The sequence below is a fragment of the Barbus barbus genome (assembly GCF_936440315.1).
Source record: "Barbus barbus genome assembly, chromosome: 36".
In the NCBI taxonomy this organism is placed as follows: domain Eukaryota; kingdom Metazoa; phylum Chordata; class Actinopteri; order Cypriniformes; family Cyprinidae; genus Barbus; species Barbus barbus.
This window is the reverse complement of record NC_136714.1, coordinates 15,656,809-15,674,073: the sequence shown is the minus strand read 5'-3', so window position 1 is coordinate 15,674,073 and position 17,265 is coordinate 15,656,809. Positions and strand designations below refer to the sequence as shown.

The 17,265-nt window shown below is 35.5% G+C and overlaps 2 protein-coding genes across 5 annotated transcripts; one reads left to right on the top strand and one right to left on the bottom strand.

Annotated features, from left to right (window-relative positions):
* The first annotated feature begins 48 nt into the window (after positions 1–48).
* LOC306855629 (NAD kinase 2, mitochondrial-like) lies at positions 49–9,007 on the top strand. Of its 4 annotated transcripts, none has more exons than XM_079394404.1 (13): positions 49–78; positions 832–975; positions 3,203–3,291; positions 3,381–3,469; positions 3,589–3,670; positions 3,746–3,829; positions 4,339–4,475; positions 7,040–7,127; positions 7,311–7,406; positions 7,495–7,550; positions 7,673–7,726; positions 7,982–8,105; positions 8,330–9,007. In XM_079394404.1, exons 1-13 carry the CDS (start codon positions 67–69, stop codon positions 8,463–8,465), a joined length of 1,191 nt encoding a protein of 396 aa, XP_079250530.1. In that variant the 5' UTR covers positions 49–66; the 3' UTR covers positions 8,466–9,007. The 4 variants fall into 4 exon arrangements, with proteins under 4 accessions (XP_079250530.1, XP_079250529.1, XP_079250528.1 ...); XM_079394403.1 differs by having other exon boundaries at positions 54–78; positions 7,263–7,406; XM_079394402.1 differs by lacking the exon at positions 49–78 and having other exon boundaries at positions 612–975.
* On the bottom strand, positions 8,789–14,295 carry LOC306855630 (S-phase kinase-associated protein 2-like). The gene is made up of 10 exons (XM_079394405.1): positions 14,187–14,295; positions 13,190–13,425; positions 12,100–12,214; positions 11,867–12,010; positions 11,627–11,761; positions 11,142–11,240; positions 10,112–10,239; positions 9,977–10,028; positions 9,776–9,883; positions 8,789–9,684 (listed from the first exon to the last, which is right to left on the bottom strand). The coding sequence occupies exons 1-10, from the start codon at positions 14,198–14,200 to the stop codon at positions 9,483–9,485; spliced, it is 1,233 nt and encodes a 410-aa protein (XP_079250531.1). The 5' UTR covers positions 14,201–14,295; the 3' UTR covers positions 8,789–9,482.
* Positions 14,296–17,265: the final 2,970 nt, after the last annotated feature.

The following is a 17,265-nucleotide window of genomic DNA, read 5'->3' as shown; positions in this document are numbered from 1 at the left end:
GCACACTAGCGCACAAAACCTCTAAACAAAGCCACGCCCACCGAGTCAGCGCTACGTGCTTTAAAGATGGCGGCATGTGTGAGTGTGGGATCTGATGTTTTTATTAGCCTCAAGTTTGTGATTTGAAGTTCTGTATTTAGGCAGACGCTAAACGTCAGGTTTCCGTAGCTCTCCGTCGTTCAGATGTCTGAGGGCAGATAGACGGGGATGTGATCGGTCACCGCGCCCGGAGAGGTAGAGTTGGTGGCCAGTTTGACATGCTAAAACTGACAGCTGTAATCAGCTAGCTGTTCACGCACACTTAAGGGCATCGTGCACGAAACCTTCAGCAAATGTGATCTGTGCTTCCAACACTATACGCAGCCAGCAGGTGATAACCTGCTAGTCAGATCACAGCCTTAGCTGCTCTCTAGTCATACGTTTAGAAAGTAAGATTAGGTGCTTTGCCATTGTTAGCAGGTGCCCTGGTTGTATTAACACCTTACGACCCCATATATAAATCAGTCTTGTGTGTTTAGTAGAGTTTACATTGATTTTATTTACTTTGCCAAGCACCTGCAGCATTTTTAAGCCCGCAAAGCCATTTTAATGAATTGCTCGTGGTAGTAGTTTTGACTGGTGGTCTGTTTTATCTGAACAGGACTGGATTCAAGCTCTGAATGACTGAAACTTTTCATGGTGTAATTCAGTTTTTGGTTTCTGGTCATTTTTCCAATATTATTTTGCGGTAGTAGAATGCTATCCCGAGCTTTAAGAAAATCCCTTTCCTATGGAAATCCACTAGTGTCGGGTTTCACTGGGAGCTATTGTAGTCGTCTGTGTTTTCATCAGACCGCGGTGTGTAAAGTTGCTTCGCAAGCTGAACGGGGCTTCAAACCGGCGAAGGTGGCTGTTGTGACTAAAACCACACGATATGAATTCGAGCTGCAGAGATATCGCTATGCGGGACTGTCGGAGGAGGATCTCAAACAGCTGGTAAGCAGAATACATCTGTTAATCTCTGTGCATTGATCAGATACACCGGTTTATCTTGTTACAGTGCTTTTAAGGCGGGTGCTGTATTAAAATAGACGTAAAATCTCTTAAGGTGATGTTAACCACAGACTTTTGTCTTTATTTATAGATTACATTTTTTGTATATCTTTAATCTTGAATAATTGGTTACTAAGGGATCTTAAAATGTTTGGGAGAGTATTACTGTCCAAAGCAGAAGGCCTTTCTAGATTTGTTTACCCTGCTCTTTCAATGTATGCTAGAGATGAAATTTCCAAGGATATCAATAAATCCTTCTTAAACTTTATATGGAAAAATAAACCTTTCCATCACAACTTTTCTCTGCAGAAAATGCTTTTTTGTCTCAATAAATCGTTGCACAGTTGGTTTGAAAGAAATATATATTTTGTTATAGATGTGTTCTATGAGAGTGGAAACATTGTCTTATGAAGACTTTATGCATGTTTACAATTTTCCCATCCCCTTTAAAGAATTTCAACAAGTGGCTAAAGCTATTCCAAATGGGTTTATACAACTAATAAATAATCACCTCTCTTTTGGAAGCAATGAAAGGATATTTCCAGAATTAAAAGTTGATGGTATTTAAATATTTTCTTCATCTTGTAATAATAAACATATTAGACAAATTTTGCAATCAAAACATAAAATCTCCCCTAGAGGAAAATTATTTTGTTTTTCACAAAATGTACCCATGTAAAGTAGCTCTGTCTAAATTCATGGACATTGACAACACTTGCATTTTCTGTAACACGCATGAGGAAGTGCCTTTCTATTTCTGCAAAGAAATGTTAATTATATGCTATCTTTAAAAGACATTATTTGTACTTATTCACACAAAAGTAAAATGATTATGTCGTTAACTTTTACATTTTGCAAGGTAAATATTATATTCATAAAAAGAAATTTGCGAAATGCACACCAAAATGTAATCTATTTTTATCAGAATTGGAAGCTTTGAAAAAGTCTCTAATGGAAATTAATAACAAAAAGAAGTAATAGTCTTAAAAGTGTTATAGCCTTAGATACAATATGCACTTTTTATTGTTATAAATATAAGGGGGGAAAATAAGACATTTAGGATTAACGTTTCCTTTAAACACTTGAAAAATGCTCATCATTCAAAATCTGTCCACCGGCGTTGATGTCATTGTAATATTTGCATACTGAAAGGTGACCCCACCCACTGTTCCAGCAGCTTTGATTTAGGAATAATTTTTTTCCCATTCATTTTTTATTTTTTTTCTATGGGCATTTACAAAAAATGTAAAAGTTTTAATCCATGAAGCAACCAGCTATGAGGTCAATCATAACATTACAAACTTTGATTTGAAGCAAAAAAGTATTACAAACCTACAATCCCATGAAGCATTGCAAATAGCAATTAAAATAAAAAAAGATGCAGATATTCAACTGTTGACACATTTGATGTTTACTGCTAAATATGTTCATAAATATTTAAGTACTTTGAGTAAGTACAAAAACTGACTGATTGCTGAATTCAGAACCGCCCACTAGCATTCTACTTTTGCTGTTTTTACAACATCTATTTATGGCATATATAGTAAGAGTACTACACTTATGCATTTCTAAATTCAGCACATATCATTTATTATGCTCCATGGGAGTGGACAACCACTAAAGAGTTATTTATTTTGGCACAATTTAGCTTGTTGCGATTGTCTGAATGGTGGAAATTATGGGTAATGTATTTTTTCTCTAAGAAATCCACTGATTTTTAAAATAATAAGTTTAAATAATGCAGGCTCGTGGCTTCTCTTGCTTCACCCCTCCCTCTATCTATGTTCATAAAAAATATTTATATTTGTATGTATTTGGATGTCTATCATTTTATCTAATACTCTTGACTTCACTACAGTTTTACCATAATGACTGACTCCAAACTTGACAGTGTTTTATAGAAAAACGTATATTTCTCAATAAAAGAACGAAGTCAGTTAATATTTTACCTTCCTTTTCTACTGGTGCTATTGTCAGTTCAATTCAGCAGCAAGCAAAATGGGCTGAAGTATTTAAAAGGCCACCAACAATGCCAGCAGCAAAACTGTACAAGTTCAAATCCAACTTACACCCCATTATACACAATGCAACAGTGTTTTTTTTTTTGTTTTTTTTTAAGAGGCATTGCACTGTTTATGATATGTAATCTGTCTTCTACTTGTCATCACAGCTTGCCCTGAAAGGATCCAGTTACAGTGGGCTTCTGGAGAGACACAATATACACACCTTCAATGTTGGACAGATTGTGGACAGCCTACAGTAAGATGATGATCGATAATGGAAATTCTGACAGTATTTGAAGTAATTTTCAAACAATTTTCAAAACCATGCTTCTTTCATCTTTGTAGGAAAGAAGGGATTGAGGTGCGCATTGTCAAAAGAGGCGAGTATGACGAGGCCACTGTACGATGGGCCGATGCCATCATCTCTGCTGGAGGTAAAGCTCAGTATTTGCTTTTTATGTTTGATCATTATAACTGTACATCAGTTGACACATGAGAAATTTCATGTCCTTTTCTCTTTTGTACAATTCTAACAGCCTTGTTTATGTCATAGGGGATGGCACCATGCTACTAGTTGCCAGTAAAGTGTATGATAAGAACAAACCTGTATTGGGGGTCAATACAGACCCAGAAAGGTAATAAACTATCATATAATGACTTGATATTTCCTGTTTGTTTTATAAATATATAATGTAGCTGTGTTTTTGTAGGTCAGAGGGTCACCTGTGTTTACCTGTGCACTATACACATGCCTTTTCTGAGGCCTTACAGAAACTCAGGAAGGGTGAGTTCAGGTGGGTGGTACTTGTTTACTGTTGCTTACGGTCAGCAGTAATCCAATTTGCAGTCAGTTGTTTTCTTCCACACCTCAGCAAAAGTACTTTGCCCTCTTGTAAAGAAGTTCTTGTTCAAGTGAGCAATTCTTAAAAATAAGTTTGATATTGGCCATGTAACTCACTGGAAAGCTAATGTTACTTGCTAATAACTGTTTCTTATGGGACAAGGATTGGTTTTCCTCTTGGGGAGGTGCTTGGCAGCTCAGAAAGCCAAATCCTCCATTAAGCCGTATTCAAGGCTAGGGACGTGTTTTGTGTGTGTGTCAAGAAAGAAATTTGTCCACTAAAATTATAGTTGAATATAATTGAATGAAATCTATGAATTCTGATGATTAGTGCATGACATACAAATAAAATCCACCCCAACCAACTATATAAAATGATTAAATGTTTATGTTAATGTTCTATGATGTACCCTCTATGTCTTTCCTTTCTCTTTTTAAAAAAAAAGTAACTATCTTCGCTAGGTGGCAGTGGCGTCAGCGCATCCGGATGTACTTGGAGGGCACCGGGATCAATCCGACTCCAGTGGACCTGCATGAGCTGCAGCTGAGCCTCGAGCAGCACAGCAAGGCGCACCGCATCACCACAGACACTCAGAGCAGTACGAATCATTGTACACATTGCAATCTCTATATAACACTGCTCTCTGCTGCTCTTTTGAATCTCACAAATAATGTAGAAGAATCTCTAGGTCATGTTTCACAGCAAAAAAAGGAGAAAAGATTCATTTTATTACTGTATTACAATGAGAATTGTAAAAAAAATTACAATTTTTTTTTTTTTTAATTACAGTAATGAGAATAAGTTTTTTTTTTTTTTATGGAAACATGCTTAATTGCATAAAATATAAGAAATAACAAATATTATAATTATAAAAGATAATTAAATATAAAAAAATTATAATTAAATATGCTGTGCTTATTTTCATTAATGTATTAGTGTTGGTGGACATGGGTTTATATTGTGGAAATTAAATTAACAGACTGAAAGAATTGCTTAATTTTTGCAACTATATATATATATATATATATATATATATATATATATATATATATATATAGAGAGAGAGAGAGAGTTGCAAATATTAAGTGCAGGGCTGCAGCTATCGATTCTTTTTGTAATCGATTAATCCAGCACTTAATCGATCGATTAATCGAGTAATCGGATAAAAACGTTTTTTGTGTTTTTAAACAACCAAAACAAATAATGCATAACGAAAATGATGTGGCTGTAAAATGATCAAGCATTTGGCTTTTATTTCTCAAAAAAAAAAATATTTATTCAAACTTCAACATTTGAACAGTGCATGACTGAGCTGGGCGAACAAAGCTGTCCATACTCCGTTGTGAAGTGCTGAGAGGGAGAAAAAGAGGAAAAGCAATTTAGCTTATTAAAATGCACAACAGGTTTCCCCATACACAAAAGAAATATGTTTTCACAATATATCTGAAATATATTTGCATTGTTGTTCACTTATATTTATCATTTTGAAATATATTCTGAAATATAACTAAAATATATTTATTGGGCCAATTTCGAATATTTGCATATATTCCAAAAAATATATTTCAGATATATTGTGAAAACATATTTCAAATATATTTATTTTGTGTATGGGTCATGCTGTAATCTAGCCCTGAAAGTATATAGTATGTTTCATCGTAAAAGCCATTCACAACTTTTTTGACAGTAAATTATTTCCATTGGTTAGTTACCCCACAGCTGTTAAATAATGTACGTTTATTATGTAAGGGATAAACCATGACGGCCAGTGCAATTCTATGAAAATATACCACACCTCCACAGCATGTCGTGACCGCATCACACATCACAACGTCGTGCGGTATATTTTCATTAAATTGCACTGTGGATTGCATTGTGGTTTATCCCTTACATAATTAACGTACATTATTTAACAGCCTTCCTCTCGACTAGCAATCACATTGATTTAACGCTACATTGAATTTATTACCTTGTCTCGGGTGACGGTCCTCCGGTCTTTGAGTAGAGTGGATGCTTTCTGTTTAGATGCTGTAGCATGGACGACGTGCTGTTGTGGTATGCTAGCTCGATCTTGCCATATACACACACCACGGCGTTCTCTTTACTTTTCAATTTGAAATGATCCCAAACCTTGGACATTTTCTGTCGTTTTCTCTTGTTTGAGTCTTCTCTTTGCTCATTGTTACCGCTCGCATCTTCCATTTTGCTGCCCGCGCTCTCAAATCAAAACACCGCTAACGACTTGCGTCTCCTTCCGCTTTTTGGGTGACGTAAGCGCGTTGTGTCATACAAAAAATAATAATTGCGAAAGAACGTGATGTGAGCTTTAAAATTATTTAAAAGAGGCTTCGAGGCAGATGAATTTGCCTCGATAATTTTTTGTAATCGAGTTACTCGAGGAATCGTTGCAGCCCTAATTAAGTGTATAAAAAAATCTGAATTATTAGTTATTGAATTTTTTTTTTTTTATTTCTATTTCATTTTTGGTTTTGATTCACTGTTTTAATTTAACTTCGTTTTAGTTTTTTCACTTTACTTGCATTTTGATGTTTAATACACCTGCATTGTTTCATAATAGCTTTTTCTTAATAGCATGTATCAAAAGTTTTACAAATATTATTTAAAAAAATTACTTATTTTACATTCTGGATTAATTTTCCTAGTTAGGTGTTTTTATTTGTTAACAAGCACGTTATGTTTAGTTTTATGTTAAAGGGACAGTTCACCTCAGAAATGAAAATTGTCATCATTTACTCACCCTCATGTCATTCCAAACCAGTATAAGTTTCTTTCTGATGTTGAACACAAAAGAAGATATTTTAAAGAATTTTGAAAAACCAAACCGTTGTTGGTCCCTGTTGACTTCAATAGTAGTGAAATAAATAGTGTGGAAGTCAATGGGGACCATCAACTGTTTGATTACCAGAATTCTTCAAAATATCTTCTTTTATGTTCAACATAAGAAAGAAACTTATACAGGTTTGGAACGACATGAGGGTGAGGAAATGATGACAACATTTTTAATTTCCTTTAAGGGCAGTAACACTGCACCCAGCTTTGATTACTTTGTAAGAACATTTTGCTCTGAGCATGTTTGTGTATTCTTTGTAGTCTACAGATTAGTTCTACAGAAAGATGATAACGCTATCATGTTTTTGACAGGTACGACACACAACAGTCCTGAAAGGCCTCACCTACTGCCTGTCCGAGGGCTCAATGAGATCTTCATTGGGGAGTCCCTGTCCTCCAGGTATATGTTCCTGCCCACCATTCTGTGACGTTGTAGAACCAGTCGCACCCCACAAACATGTCCTCAACCACTTGTCCTCCTTCACTCCATGCATCCCCCCATCTCCCCTTACTTGTGAATTTCTGTTTGCCACAGGTTGAAGTATAAATCCTTCAAACCCCATCTTACCCTCTCGCTTCATAGGGCTTCATACTACGAAATCTCCATCGACGACGGGCCGTGGGAGAAGCAGAAGAGCTCAGGGCTTAGCATTTGCACTGGAACTGGATCTAAAGCCTGGTGAGTCAGAGCGCTGTTTTACTCGAGTGATCTTACACCTCATAAAAATGTCAAGAGATTACAAAATCATTTTTGTTCCTTCGTCCAGGTCCTACAACATTAATAAACTCGTCGAGCAGGCAGTGGAGGATGTCCTTAGAATAGGTTAGAAACACAAAAACAAAAATTATATGTTAAATATATTCTGCATTACTTATGTTCTATGACAAAACTGTTTATAATCGTCAGCTGCTACAAGCATGCTCTTCATCTTTTCTGTATCTTAGGTAAATTAAAAACCGGTTTGGATGTTCCTCTAAATCAGGAGTTCATTGAGAGTGGTGAGTTCAAAATACAATTTTTTTTGTACAAGTATAAATAATAGGGTCAGTTGTATTTTAAAATGACTTTTTTTTTTTTTTACAATTGTTAATTTATACAATTAATATTCTGCCATTTAAATTTTATGTGCAGTGACTGAAGTATTTTTTGTATTTTAAAATGATTTTTCATTGCTTTAATTCTGCTTATGTACAAAATTATATTAATATATTTTATTCTGCACATTAAATAATTGGTCCCTATTTTGTGTTCAGTTACTGAAACATACAACGAGTCGCTGATCTTCAGCCCAGAGGAGGACAAACTTTTCTTCAGTATAAGAGAGCCGATAGTCAACAGAGTATTTTCCAATAGCCGACAGAGAGGTTTTGCCAAAAAGTGAGTTTTAATTTGCATCTTCTGATAGTAAATTAATAGATAAATAATAATGATATAATATTAATCGTGGTTTATTTAAAAAAAAACACTTTAGATTGTATAGGCATGAACATTTTTAATCATAAATGCCAAAATCATAAATTTTGGCCAAACTAGGCAGCAAGCTGAAAACTGATAAATGCTGTGAAAACCTGCAGTGATCATGCTCTTGTTGTTTTCGGTAGGGTTTGTGTCCGCTCAAGGTGTTGGGATGCCTGCATGGTGGTGGATGGTGGGACATCCTTCGAGTTTAATGATGGTGCCATTGCTACAATCAGCTTAAATGAGGAGGACCTGTTGCGAACTGTCATTCTTGATTAAATCCTTAGATACATCAAACTCTTTATTTATTGAGGACTGAATAATAGTCTTTAAAGCCAGACCTTGATGGACAGCGGGTTCTTTAAGCACTGAGTTAAGGCATGACGGGGTTTGCAGATGAAATTTACATTTATAGTCAGTTTTGTAAATGTAGAGATCAAACATTTCTGAAACTGCAACCTGAAAAATGCTTAATATTTTAGAATTACACAAACTCTACTCCAGGTCAAAGCATTATGCAAGCACTGGTTTAAAACATGCCATAAATTTGGAAAACCATTTTCAGGATCCTTGGTGCTTTAAAATATCTGCGTTCTTTTTTTGTAACATTTCAATTTATTTGGAGAGTAGCATTTTGTGACATCATAAACACCACAATGTAAAGAATATAATACAGAAATTGAACAATTCACATGGGGATGGGTTTAAATAAAACAATACATTTATTTACAATTCAGACTATGTAAACTATTCATTAAAATATGTCTACCGACAACCGAAGTTGTACAAAATTCAAGTTTTTCAATATTAAAACTGGTCAGAAAAATGGGGATTCACATTCATTTCTTTGCACTAAACGCACCAGGTTTAATGCTTCTGTATGACAAAATAATTTGAAAACATCTTACGTGACCAAAAGAACCTACCATTATTATTCTAGATTTCACCTGAAGTAACAACCATTCTTAAACTCACCATTTTCAAAATTATTAGCTATTGGTACAAAATATTTCAAATATACCACTAACCTGCCTGTCCACTCTTCATCTCTTATTTTGTGATCTTTGCGCCAACGTAACAAGAACGCCACTCTATTCCGGACCTCAACGCAATTGTCATCTTCACAAAATTGAAATTGTTACGATATGAAACGAGATGATTAAAAAAAAACAGTGATGTTTGAGACATTTTAAAATCACAAATAATTCAAATTGGGCACAACTGAGAGAGATATGGACTCTTATAAAAGCTATTTTACAATTTGGTTTACACTGTGATCATCCTGAATTAAAAACATCACTGTTTGTACACAAGGCGGCAGTGCATTCCCCAAAGTGTGCGATCTTTTCTTGATGCCGAGGTGGGACGTGCCACAGTGGAGAAAGGCTGTGTGTTGATCTGTATGTGCGGTAGACCTTTACAAAGAATGGGCAGGTAGCTGTCCTGTATGAGCCCGAAGACCTCCAGGGTCTGCAAATTTAGAAACTTTTCAAAGTCACTGTAGAGAAAAAGAGAGAATATTTAGGGTTTGTAAGCAGACACTAAAAACAGACCAAAAGTGTTCATGTTTGTCTTTAACGATCTCTTACATGAGTGAAGCTGGGTGGATCTGATAACAGCGGCTCAGTGCCAGATGTCTCAAGGAGGAAAGTTGCTGCAGGACTGGGAAACTGTCTGTCGTCACAAGCACGCTATCACTGTAATGACAAAAACACATAACTGAATGAGAACCTCCTGCTGTTTGCTGTTAGGCATCTGATCTACAATCATCTTTTCACTTCGGAACTTACCTCAAATCTAGATTTGTGAGGTTTGGACATCTATTTACTATAGCTTTAACACCTGAAACACACACAAATAAGTTGTTGGTGCATGAAATGGGTATAAATACATTTACATAAATCAGAATTCCTTGCCATCGTTACCTTCCATGGTGAGGTTTTGTCTGTAACCACTGATGTTCAGTTGAGTGATGCTGGAGGGAATGTCGTTAGCAATAGCTTGAACATGGAGATTATTGAAGTCACACCATGACACATTCATTTCTTCAATTCTGGGGAAAGAAAGAAAATTATGAGCTTTACAGGATGTCATATGACTAAGATAATTTTCTTTGATCTTTGGAGGTAAAGCACTTGTGCTATGAAAAGATACAGTCTCACTTTATATTCGGTTTCTTTACAACATACTCCCCTTAAATAAAATAAATTTTCAATACAGTCAAGAGTCATTTGTACAGATACACTGGGGAACTGGGCATTGAAATGCTTGTGACGAGGCACAGACTTAGTTATTTTAACAGGACTATACACAAATATAGTAAACATGACCATATTCAACTAGCCATGTTGTATTGTATAACTTTTGCTGCTATTGAGCTGGGATGTATTTACAGAAACTACTTGCATGTAACTGCATTCAGATATTTTAAAATATAAGTACAGTGTATAAACGTACACAGTAAGTGTACTCTATCAAATAATGAATGGGATATGACTACACAGTACTTAAACGCACTTAATGACAGCAAAAACAACTTGTTCTGACATTTCTGATGATGAATACATGATCATCAAGCATAATAATTAAGAAATTAGTTGTCCTTGGATGTTTAAAAGCTGGTAAGAGTTTGTGGTTTTGAAAGTCTTAAATACCTATCAAGGCTGCGCTTATTTGATCAAATGCAGCAAAAAGAAATTAATAAAAAAAAAAAAACAGGAAAATTTTATTACAATTAAAAAGAACTGAATTTTACTTGGACATTTTGAAGTGTAATTCATTCTTATGATGGCAAAGCTGAATTTTCAGCAAACTGTCACATGATCCTTCAGAAATCATTCTAATATGCTGATTTGGTGCTCAAGAAACATTGCTTATCATCAATGTTGAAAACACTCATGAAACATTTTTTTCAGGACCAATTTTTTTTTTTTTGCAATACAAAGTTAATCTTACCGAGTGCAAGATTTTAGCATCTCAGCCAGAGATTCAGGAGAGAAGCCAGAACAGCCACACAAATTCAGTCGGACAATTTCAGTATTTTGAGCCAGAGAACTGCAAGAGAGAAAAATACAGGTTCAAGGTCTTCAAATTTTCATATTTAAATTTGCAAAATGATATACAATTAAATTTGCAGCTTTACATTCAGCAGTCTGATTGTTAGAAATGTGTCATTTCTACATAAAATATTTAAATAGAAACATATGAGACAGCTTGGAAGACAATCTGGTAAGATCTACTTGTTAGATTGACAGAGCACATGAAAACTAGCAACAGCAAGAATAGTTTTCTTCATGTCTTTGAACACAAAAAACGAATGTTGCTGTTTGACTGGTTTTTAATAAAAACCCCTTTTGGATTGGTCAATTTGTGCTGCAAAAAAAAAAAAAAAAATCTAGTTATGTTGTAGTGTGTAAAATCTCTTTTTGACTATCGCTTACTGAATAATGCAATCAGAGAGCACCAATCCTTCGAGACTGAGATTCTGTAGATGTCTGCAGCGAGACAGGATGTCTTCGAGAACACATGTCTCCACTGTGCAATTTGATAAATCCAGATGCTGGATACGAAGTTTCCTGTAATTCAAAATGCACTACATTTACAAACGTAAGACAGCAACAACAGCAGCACTTACACAATATGACTTTACTGTGGCACTGTGAAAACAAAAATTAACTCACTGTGCACTTTTAAAACTGGGCTGACTGATGCAGGTGTGTGGACAACGCAACCTCAAGGCTCCAGCTGAGAGAACCTGCCCAAGCTCTGCATCTAACTGAGCCTTTCCCACCAGGTCCACACTGTGCCACAGAGACTCATCAAACCTGCAAATGCAGAGGTTTGCCTTTTATTATTTTCATCACAGGCGATCGGTGGTCTTCCAAGCTCCAACTTTAGAGTATGAAGAGCTTACGCTAAACGATGCCAGCGCTTGCAGACCCGTGACGTCTGAAGGAGATCTTGCAGTGAGAGACGAGACAGGATTCCCAGTAACAGCTCATCAGGCAGACTGTCCCAACACAAGCCAGCTGAGGGAGGAACAAGTTAACAAATTAGGCTCTATTCTGCCCATACAAGTCCATGGACATCTCATAAGCAATTACAATAATAAAATTCAACTAAATTTTGTGTAAGTGTAAGTTGTGTAACTATGTGCCATTTACCTTTACAGCTCTTACACACAAAAAGTTTCCAATCAGATATACAGTACTACATTCAACCTGTAAAGCTGTATGAAATAATCAGAAAACTATTATTTTAATTAAAATATTCATAGAAACTTTAAAAAAGTTAAAGAAAATGTGTTTTAAAAATGTTGTGTGTATTTTGGTACGCATACTACTATTTGATACAATCAGGCTTTTATGGCTCATACAGTATAATATAGTTAAAATATGGATCTCAGACTTGAATTATATTCATAAACTAAATTATGTAATTTGGTGCTAAAAAAAAAGGAAGTCTGTTTTGTAAAACAATGAGATTTTGTCAACAGGCTATTTACATAAATATATTATTGGAAGATATAAATGTTGTCACACTATATGTCTTAGTAAGATGATATTTAAACACTTGGTGTTGTGACCAAAGCTCTGTAGTTTTTACTGTGGGTGCAAAACAATACAATGATAATTGAGAGATGTAGAAATAAACAGTCCCCAAAAGCCTGATGCATCATATTGTCTTTTTAAAATGATATTACTGAATAATTATGTACGGTTAAGTAAACCAAAGTTGCTCTAGACTAGAAAATATTGATATCTTTTTGAAATAATAATAATAATAATATTTAAGTTCATGCAATAAATAATAATTTCCAAATTTCACAGAAAAAGACAAAACCTGAAGGTATACATTTTTACAATTACAAAAGTATGATTTAATAATCAAAGGGCAGAATGCAGATTACATAAGTTTATCAGCAAATTTGTGATCATGGTAGGAATGCATGCATCAAATAAAATACAGTAGGCTTTATATGGTTCAATTTCTCAGTCACAAACCTGATGATTCTCTTCTTTTCCTGGGACGTCTGGAAAGAACAAATACATTTTCCTCATTTTCTTTCCCTTTAGCAGAAGTCAGGATCTTTTTGTGCGGGGGTGACCACTGCTGGATGAGCTCGTTTGGAGTGTTTTCTGTGTCTAGACCCCCACTGCAGGAGGGCCGCCTTTTCCATTTACTCTTCTGGGGCCTGCACAGGGATCCCTCCAAATTCTCACTCAGTTCTTTAAACGGTCTACATAAAACATGGAAACATTTAGACAACAGCAACACCACCAGTTTGTGTTGTTATAAGGAGATATAAAGGTATAACAGCAGAAACCTATAAGTTAACCGATCTCGCAAACCTAAGGATAAACAGTCCTCGTTATTGAAGTTCAACCTACAACAATTTTAAAACGAAATAACATAACTTCTCACAACACAATGCATATGCAATGGCTAATAACACATCGACGGTTTATGATAGCTTGTATAAAGTAAAGTTAAACTTCAAGCTCACGAGTTCTGTGATGCCCGCCTTTTGTCGCGAGTTAAGTCTATACCAAAAATAGCCTTTATAATAACTTGTATTTTCGAAAATCAAAACGATTTTAACTCATGAAACCAAGATTTAAAGAACTTGCAATATGTAGATTTGCTTATATAAATAACGTTAAACGATTAAGTTAGAGCAAAAATCGTCCTCGCGCGTCACAAAACGATGGCGCGCGCCAATAAATGCATTTTTAAAAATGCGTCCTGAAGATCTTTGCACAATGGATCTAAAGTCATGTTTTAACAAAAAAGGTTTATTATCGTGTACAGTGTTTTTAATAACACACCAACAAGTTATAAAACTTAGCAGTACTAAACACACCAAAGTGGAGGGAGAATCCAAAAAAGTAGTAACGATAACTTGCACAGAAACACTCACGAAACTAAACTTCCAGTATATATACGCGATGTAAAACGCAAATAATACTTGAGGTTTGCGAAATAAAAATGGCATATTACCTTTCGTTTGACATCCTGACTTTGCTATAGTATCAGAAGGATTCACTCCTGCGCGCAGGCTGGCGGCGCATTTAAACCTGCCTTTGGACCGCTGTCCTGCCGCTATGCCATTGGCTACAATGTAGGTCCCCGGAAGTGACGCGTTCCTGACAGAGAGTGATGGAGGGGTATCAACTTGCCGCCCTCTACCGTGGAGGACTAAACACACATCCAAACATGACGAGACTTACTTTCAACACAAACGTAAAATTCAAAACAGATTATAGTTTTAAGAAAATGTAAACCACACAATATACTATATTCTATACTTCACTCTTTTGTGTGTTTTTTCATTAAAATGAAGTTGTCTAATAGATTGTGTTTAATACACAATCTATTAGACAACTTCATTTTAATGAAAAAAATAACATGAACAAATATATAGGGGCTGTTTACAGCTGGTCACTTCATGCGTTTTGTAATATAAATCCGAGCTCAAACCTTGGAGAGAGTTTCATAGCTTTGACTGTCTTAACCAAACGTGACACAGTTTGAATGCTGAATGGAGGATGGGAGAGAAGAATTTACTCGAACTTGAATTTAACGACTTAAATATTCATCTGTACCTCACATTAAACTATGGAACGGCTTCAGAACACTTGGACTTTGACTTTATGGTGCTTTCTAATGTTTTTGTGCTTTCGTGGGGCTTAACAATAACACTAGTCACTATTGCAATAATTACTAGTCAGAAATTAAAAGATGATATCAAAAACAACTACCACTACCTGTTCATTTGGAGATATAATCAACCTCTTAAAGAACTAGTGAGAATGTATGTGGAGATATCTTAATTCAAACAAATCATTACATAAACATGAGTACCTCTCAATCGTCCTTGTATCGAGGCGAATGAGACGTGAGGATCCATGTGCAAACTTTTATTAATAAACAGTCAAAAAACAGGCAGGGTCAAACAACGGCAAACAGGTATGGTACGGACACAGAGCAATCCTAGGGCTAGCGAGAGTTGACGATCGGCGAACAATATCCAACAGGGCAAGGCAGAGAGATAATCCAGGAAACACGGGCAGATATCAAAACACAAGGCAAGGCAAGGCAAGACTAAGACAACAAAGAGGGTTCCGTATCGCAGCTTGATGGTGGCGCAGTGGATAAGACACATGCCTTTGGTGTGAAAGACCCGGGTTCGAATCCACTGTGAGACACCAATGTGTCCCTGAGCAAGACACTTAACCCCCTAGTTGCTCCAGAGGAGTGCGACCTCTGACATATATAGCAATTGTAAGTCGCTTTGGATAAAAGCGTCAGCTAAATGAATAAATGTAAATGTAAACAGAAAAACACAGCATGGCTCAGTAAGGCAGCTAACACTAGGGGAGTGCTATACGCAGAACAATACTCGGCAGTCAGGGAGAGAAAGTCCATGGTTTAAGTATAGTGTGTGATTGTGTGATAATTCTCAGGTGTGAGCATGATTAGTGCAATCAGCTGTGTGTAGTCAGTGCAATGGATGATGGGAGATGCAGTCCAGGGTAATGTATAACAGTCTGTGTGGTGTGAGAGACAATGTGATGGAAGAGTGACCTCTGGTGGCGAGCGAATGAAAGTCCATGGACCTGTTTCATGACACGTCCAATCAGAGTCCACATGGTAATACAATACATTAATATGCTGAATTAATTTGATTGTTAAGTAGGGCTAAATGCCTTTGTTTGTTAGCCTACCTTGCTAATTGGTTACCATAAAAACACAAAGGAAAGATTACAAACCTGTTGTCCAACAAAAGTATATTGATATTGATGTTTTTACTCCAAATTCACATCATAACCTCAGTCGAGCGTTTGAAATCAGTTCCTTTTGTTATCTGACATGGTTTCATTAAACAGAATGAGGCAGAAATCATGCCACTTTATATTATTCTATACAGTGATAAAGGCTATGTCGATTAGCATTGCATTTTAAACATACTTTATTCTTATAAAAATACCCGAGATGGCTTGAAGAACACCGATAAAACCATATATTGTCGCAATCATTGTTTATTTTCTTTATGTTTCATCAGTAAAATGTCTATCTGCATGTTATGTAGCTACTAGGCTACATAAACAGCGAAAGCTGAATGTCTTTGTCCATATGGGGGATTTCCTGGAAGTGAGTCTCACTAGTGGAGGTTATTATAGCCCTCCGGCGAAGAGTATGAATGAAAAGAAATTACATGAGTTGAGTATTTGTTATTGCTCACAAAATAAAGAGTAAAAATAGCAAAAATATTTAAGAACTTTGAGGTATACATTTGCAAATCCTTACGTTTTTCTTCAGTGTAGAGGTGTACATTTATTTATTTTTCTTGCAGCCATATTTATTATTATAAATTTTATTATAAATTATTCTTAAATTCTAAGTTTTGTTGAAATAGTGTTATTACAAAAGCAATATTCCTTATTTTGTTTAATGCTTTTATTTAGAAATAATAACCATAATCATTATTAGTTATATTGGTATATAAAAACAAAAAGACCAAATCGTGCAGCCCTACACGTACAGCAAACCTGTTGTTTTTTTATTTTATTTTTTTATTAATAATGTTTGGCCTTTTTTCCAAATAAGGAAAATGTTTGTCTGAAAACCATAATGTTCGGATTTTGTGTGCCCTGTACAGAACATTAATGTAAAAACATTCAGTGTCTGTAGCACCAGTGTTATATGTAAAAACATTAACGCACAGCCCTGATATGATATTTGTTGTTTTTACTGGAGGAAAAAAAGGAAAATCACAGATAATACAATTGTTGTCTTATCTCCATCCTGCCACTAGAGGTCACTCGATGACCAACAAACACATTAGACTACTATGTTTATGTAATTACAGTTACAAAACTGACAAAATAGGTTTTCTATGTGCTTGTGTACAAATGATTGCTTCTTTTCTATGTGGTTTCCACAAAAAAAGTACATTCATCTCCTTTCTGTTTCTTGTCTAATCTCTCTCCTATATGTTGCTGGCTCATTAATATTCAACATACAATTAGCAAACTGGGCAGAAATGCTAATTTTAAAAGTACTAGTATCTATTAAG

What these genes read in the sequence shown, in the direction of transcription:
- LOC306855629 (XM_079394401.1), top strand. Translation starts at nt 736, where the DNA reads ATGCTATCCCGAGCTTTAAGAAAATCCCTTTCCTATGGAAATCCACTA. An exon ending in CAGATTGTGGACAGCCTACA is followed by an intron (nt 3,292 to 3,380) that starts GTAAGATGATGA and finishes TCATCTTTGTAG; the next exon opens with GAAAGAAGGGATTGAGGTGC. An exon ending in CACCACAGACACTCAGAGCA is followed by an intron (nt 4,476 to 7,039) that starts GTACGAATCATT and finishes TGTTTTTGACAG; the next exon opens with GTACGACACACAACAGTCCT.
- LOC306855630 (XM_079394405.1), bottom strand. An exon ending in ACAAAACCTCACCATGGAAG is followed by an intron (nt 10,029 to 10,111) that starts GTAACGATGGCA and finishes TGTGTGTTTCAG; the next exon opens with GTGTTAAAGCTATAGTAAAT. An exon ending in ATCCACCCAGCTTCACTCAT is followed by an intron (nt 9,685 to 9,775) that starts GTAAGAGATCGT and finishes TTTTCTCTACAG; the next exon opens with TGACTTTGAAAAGTTTCTAA.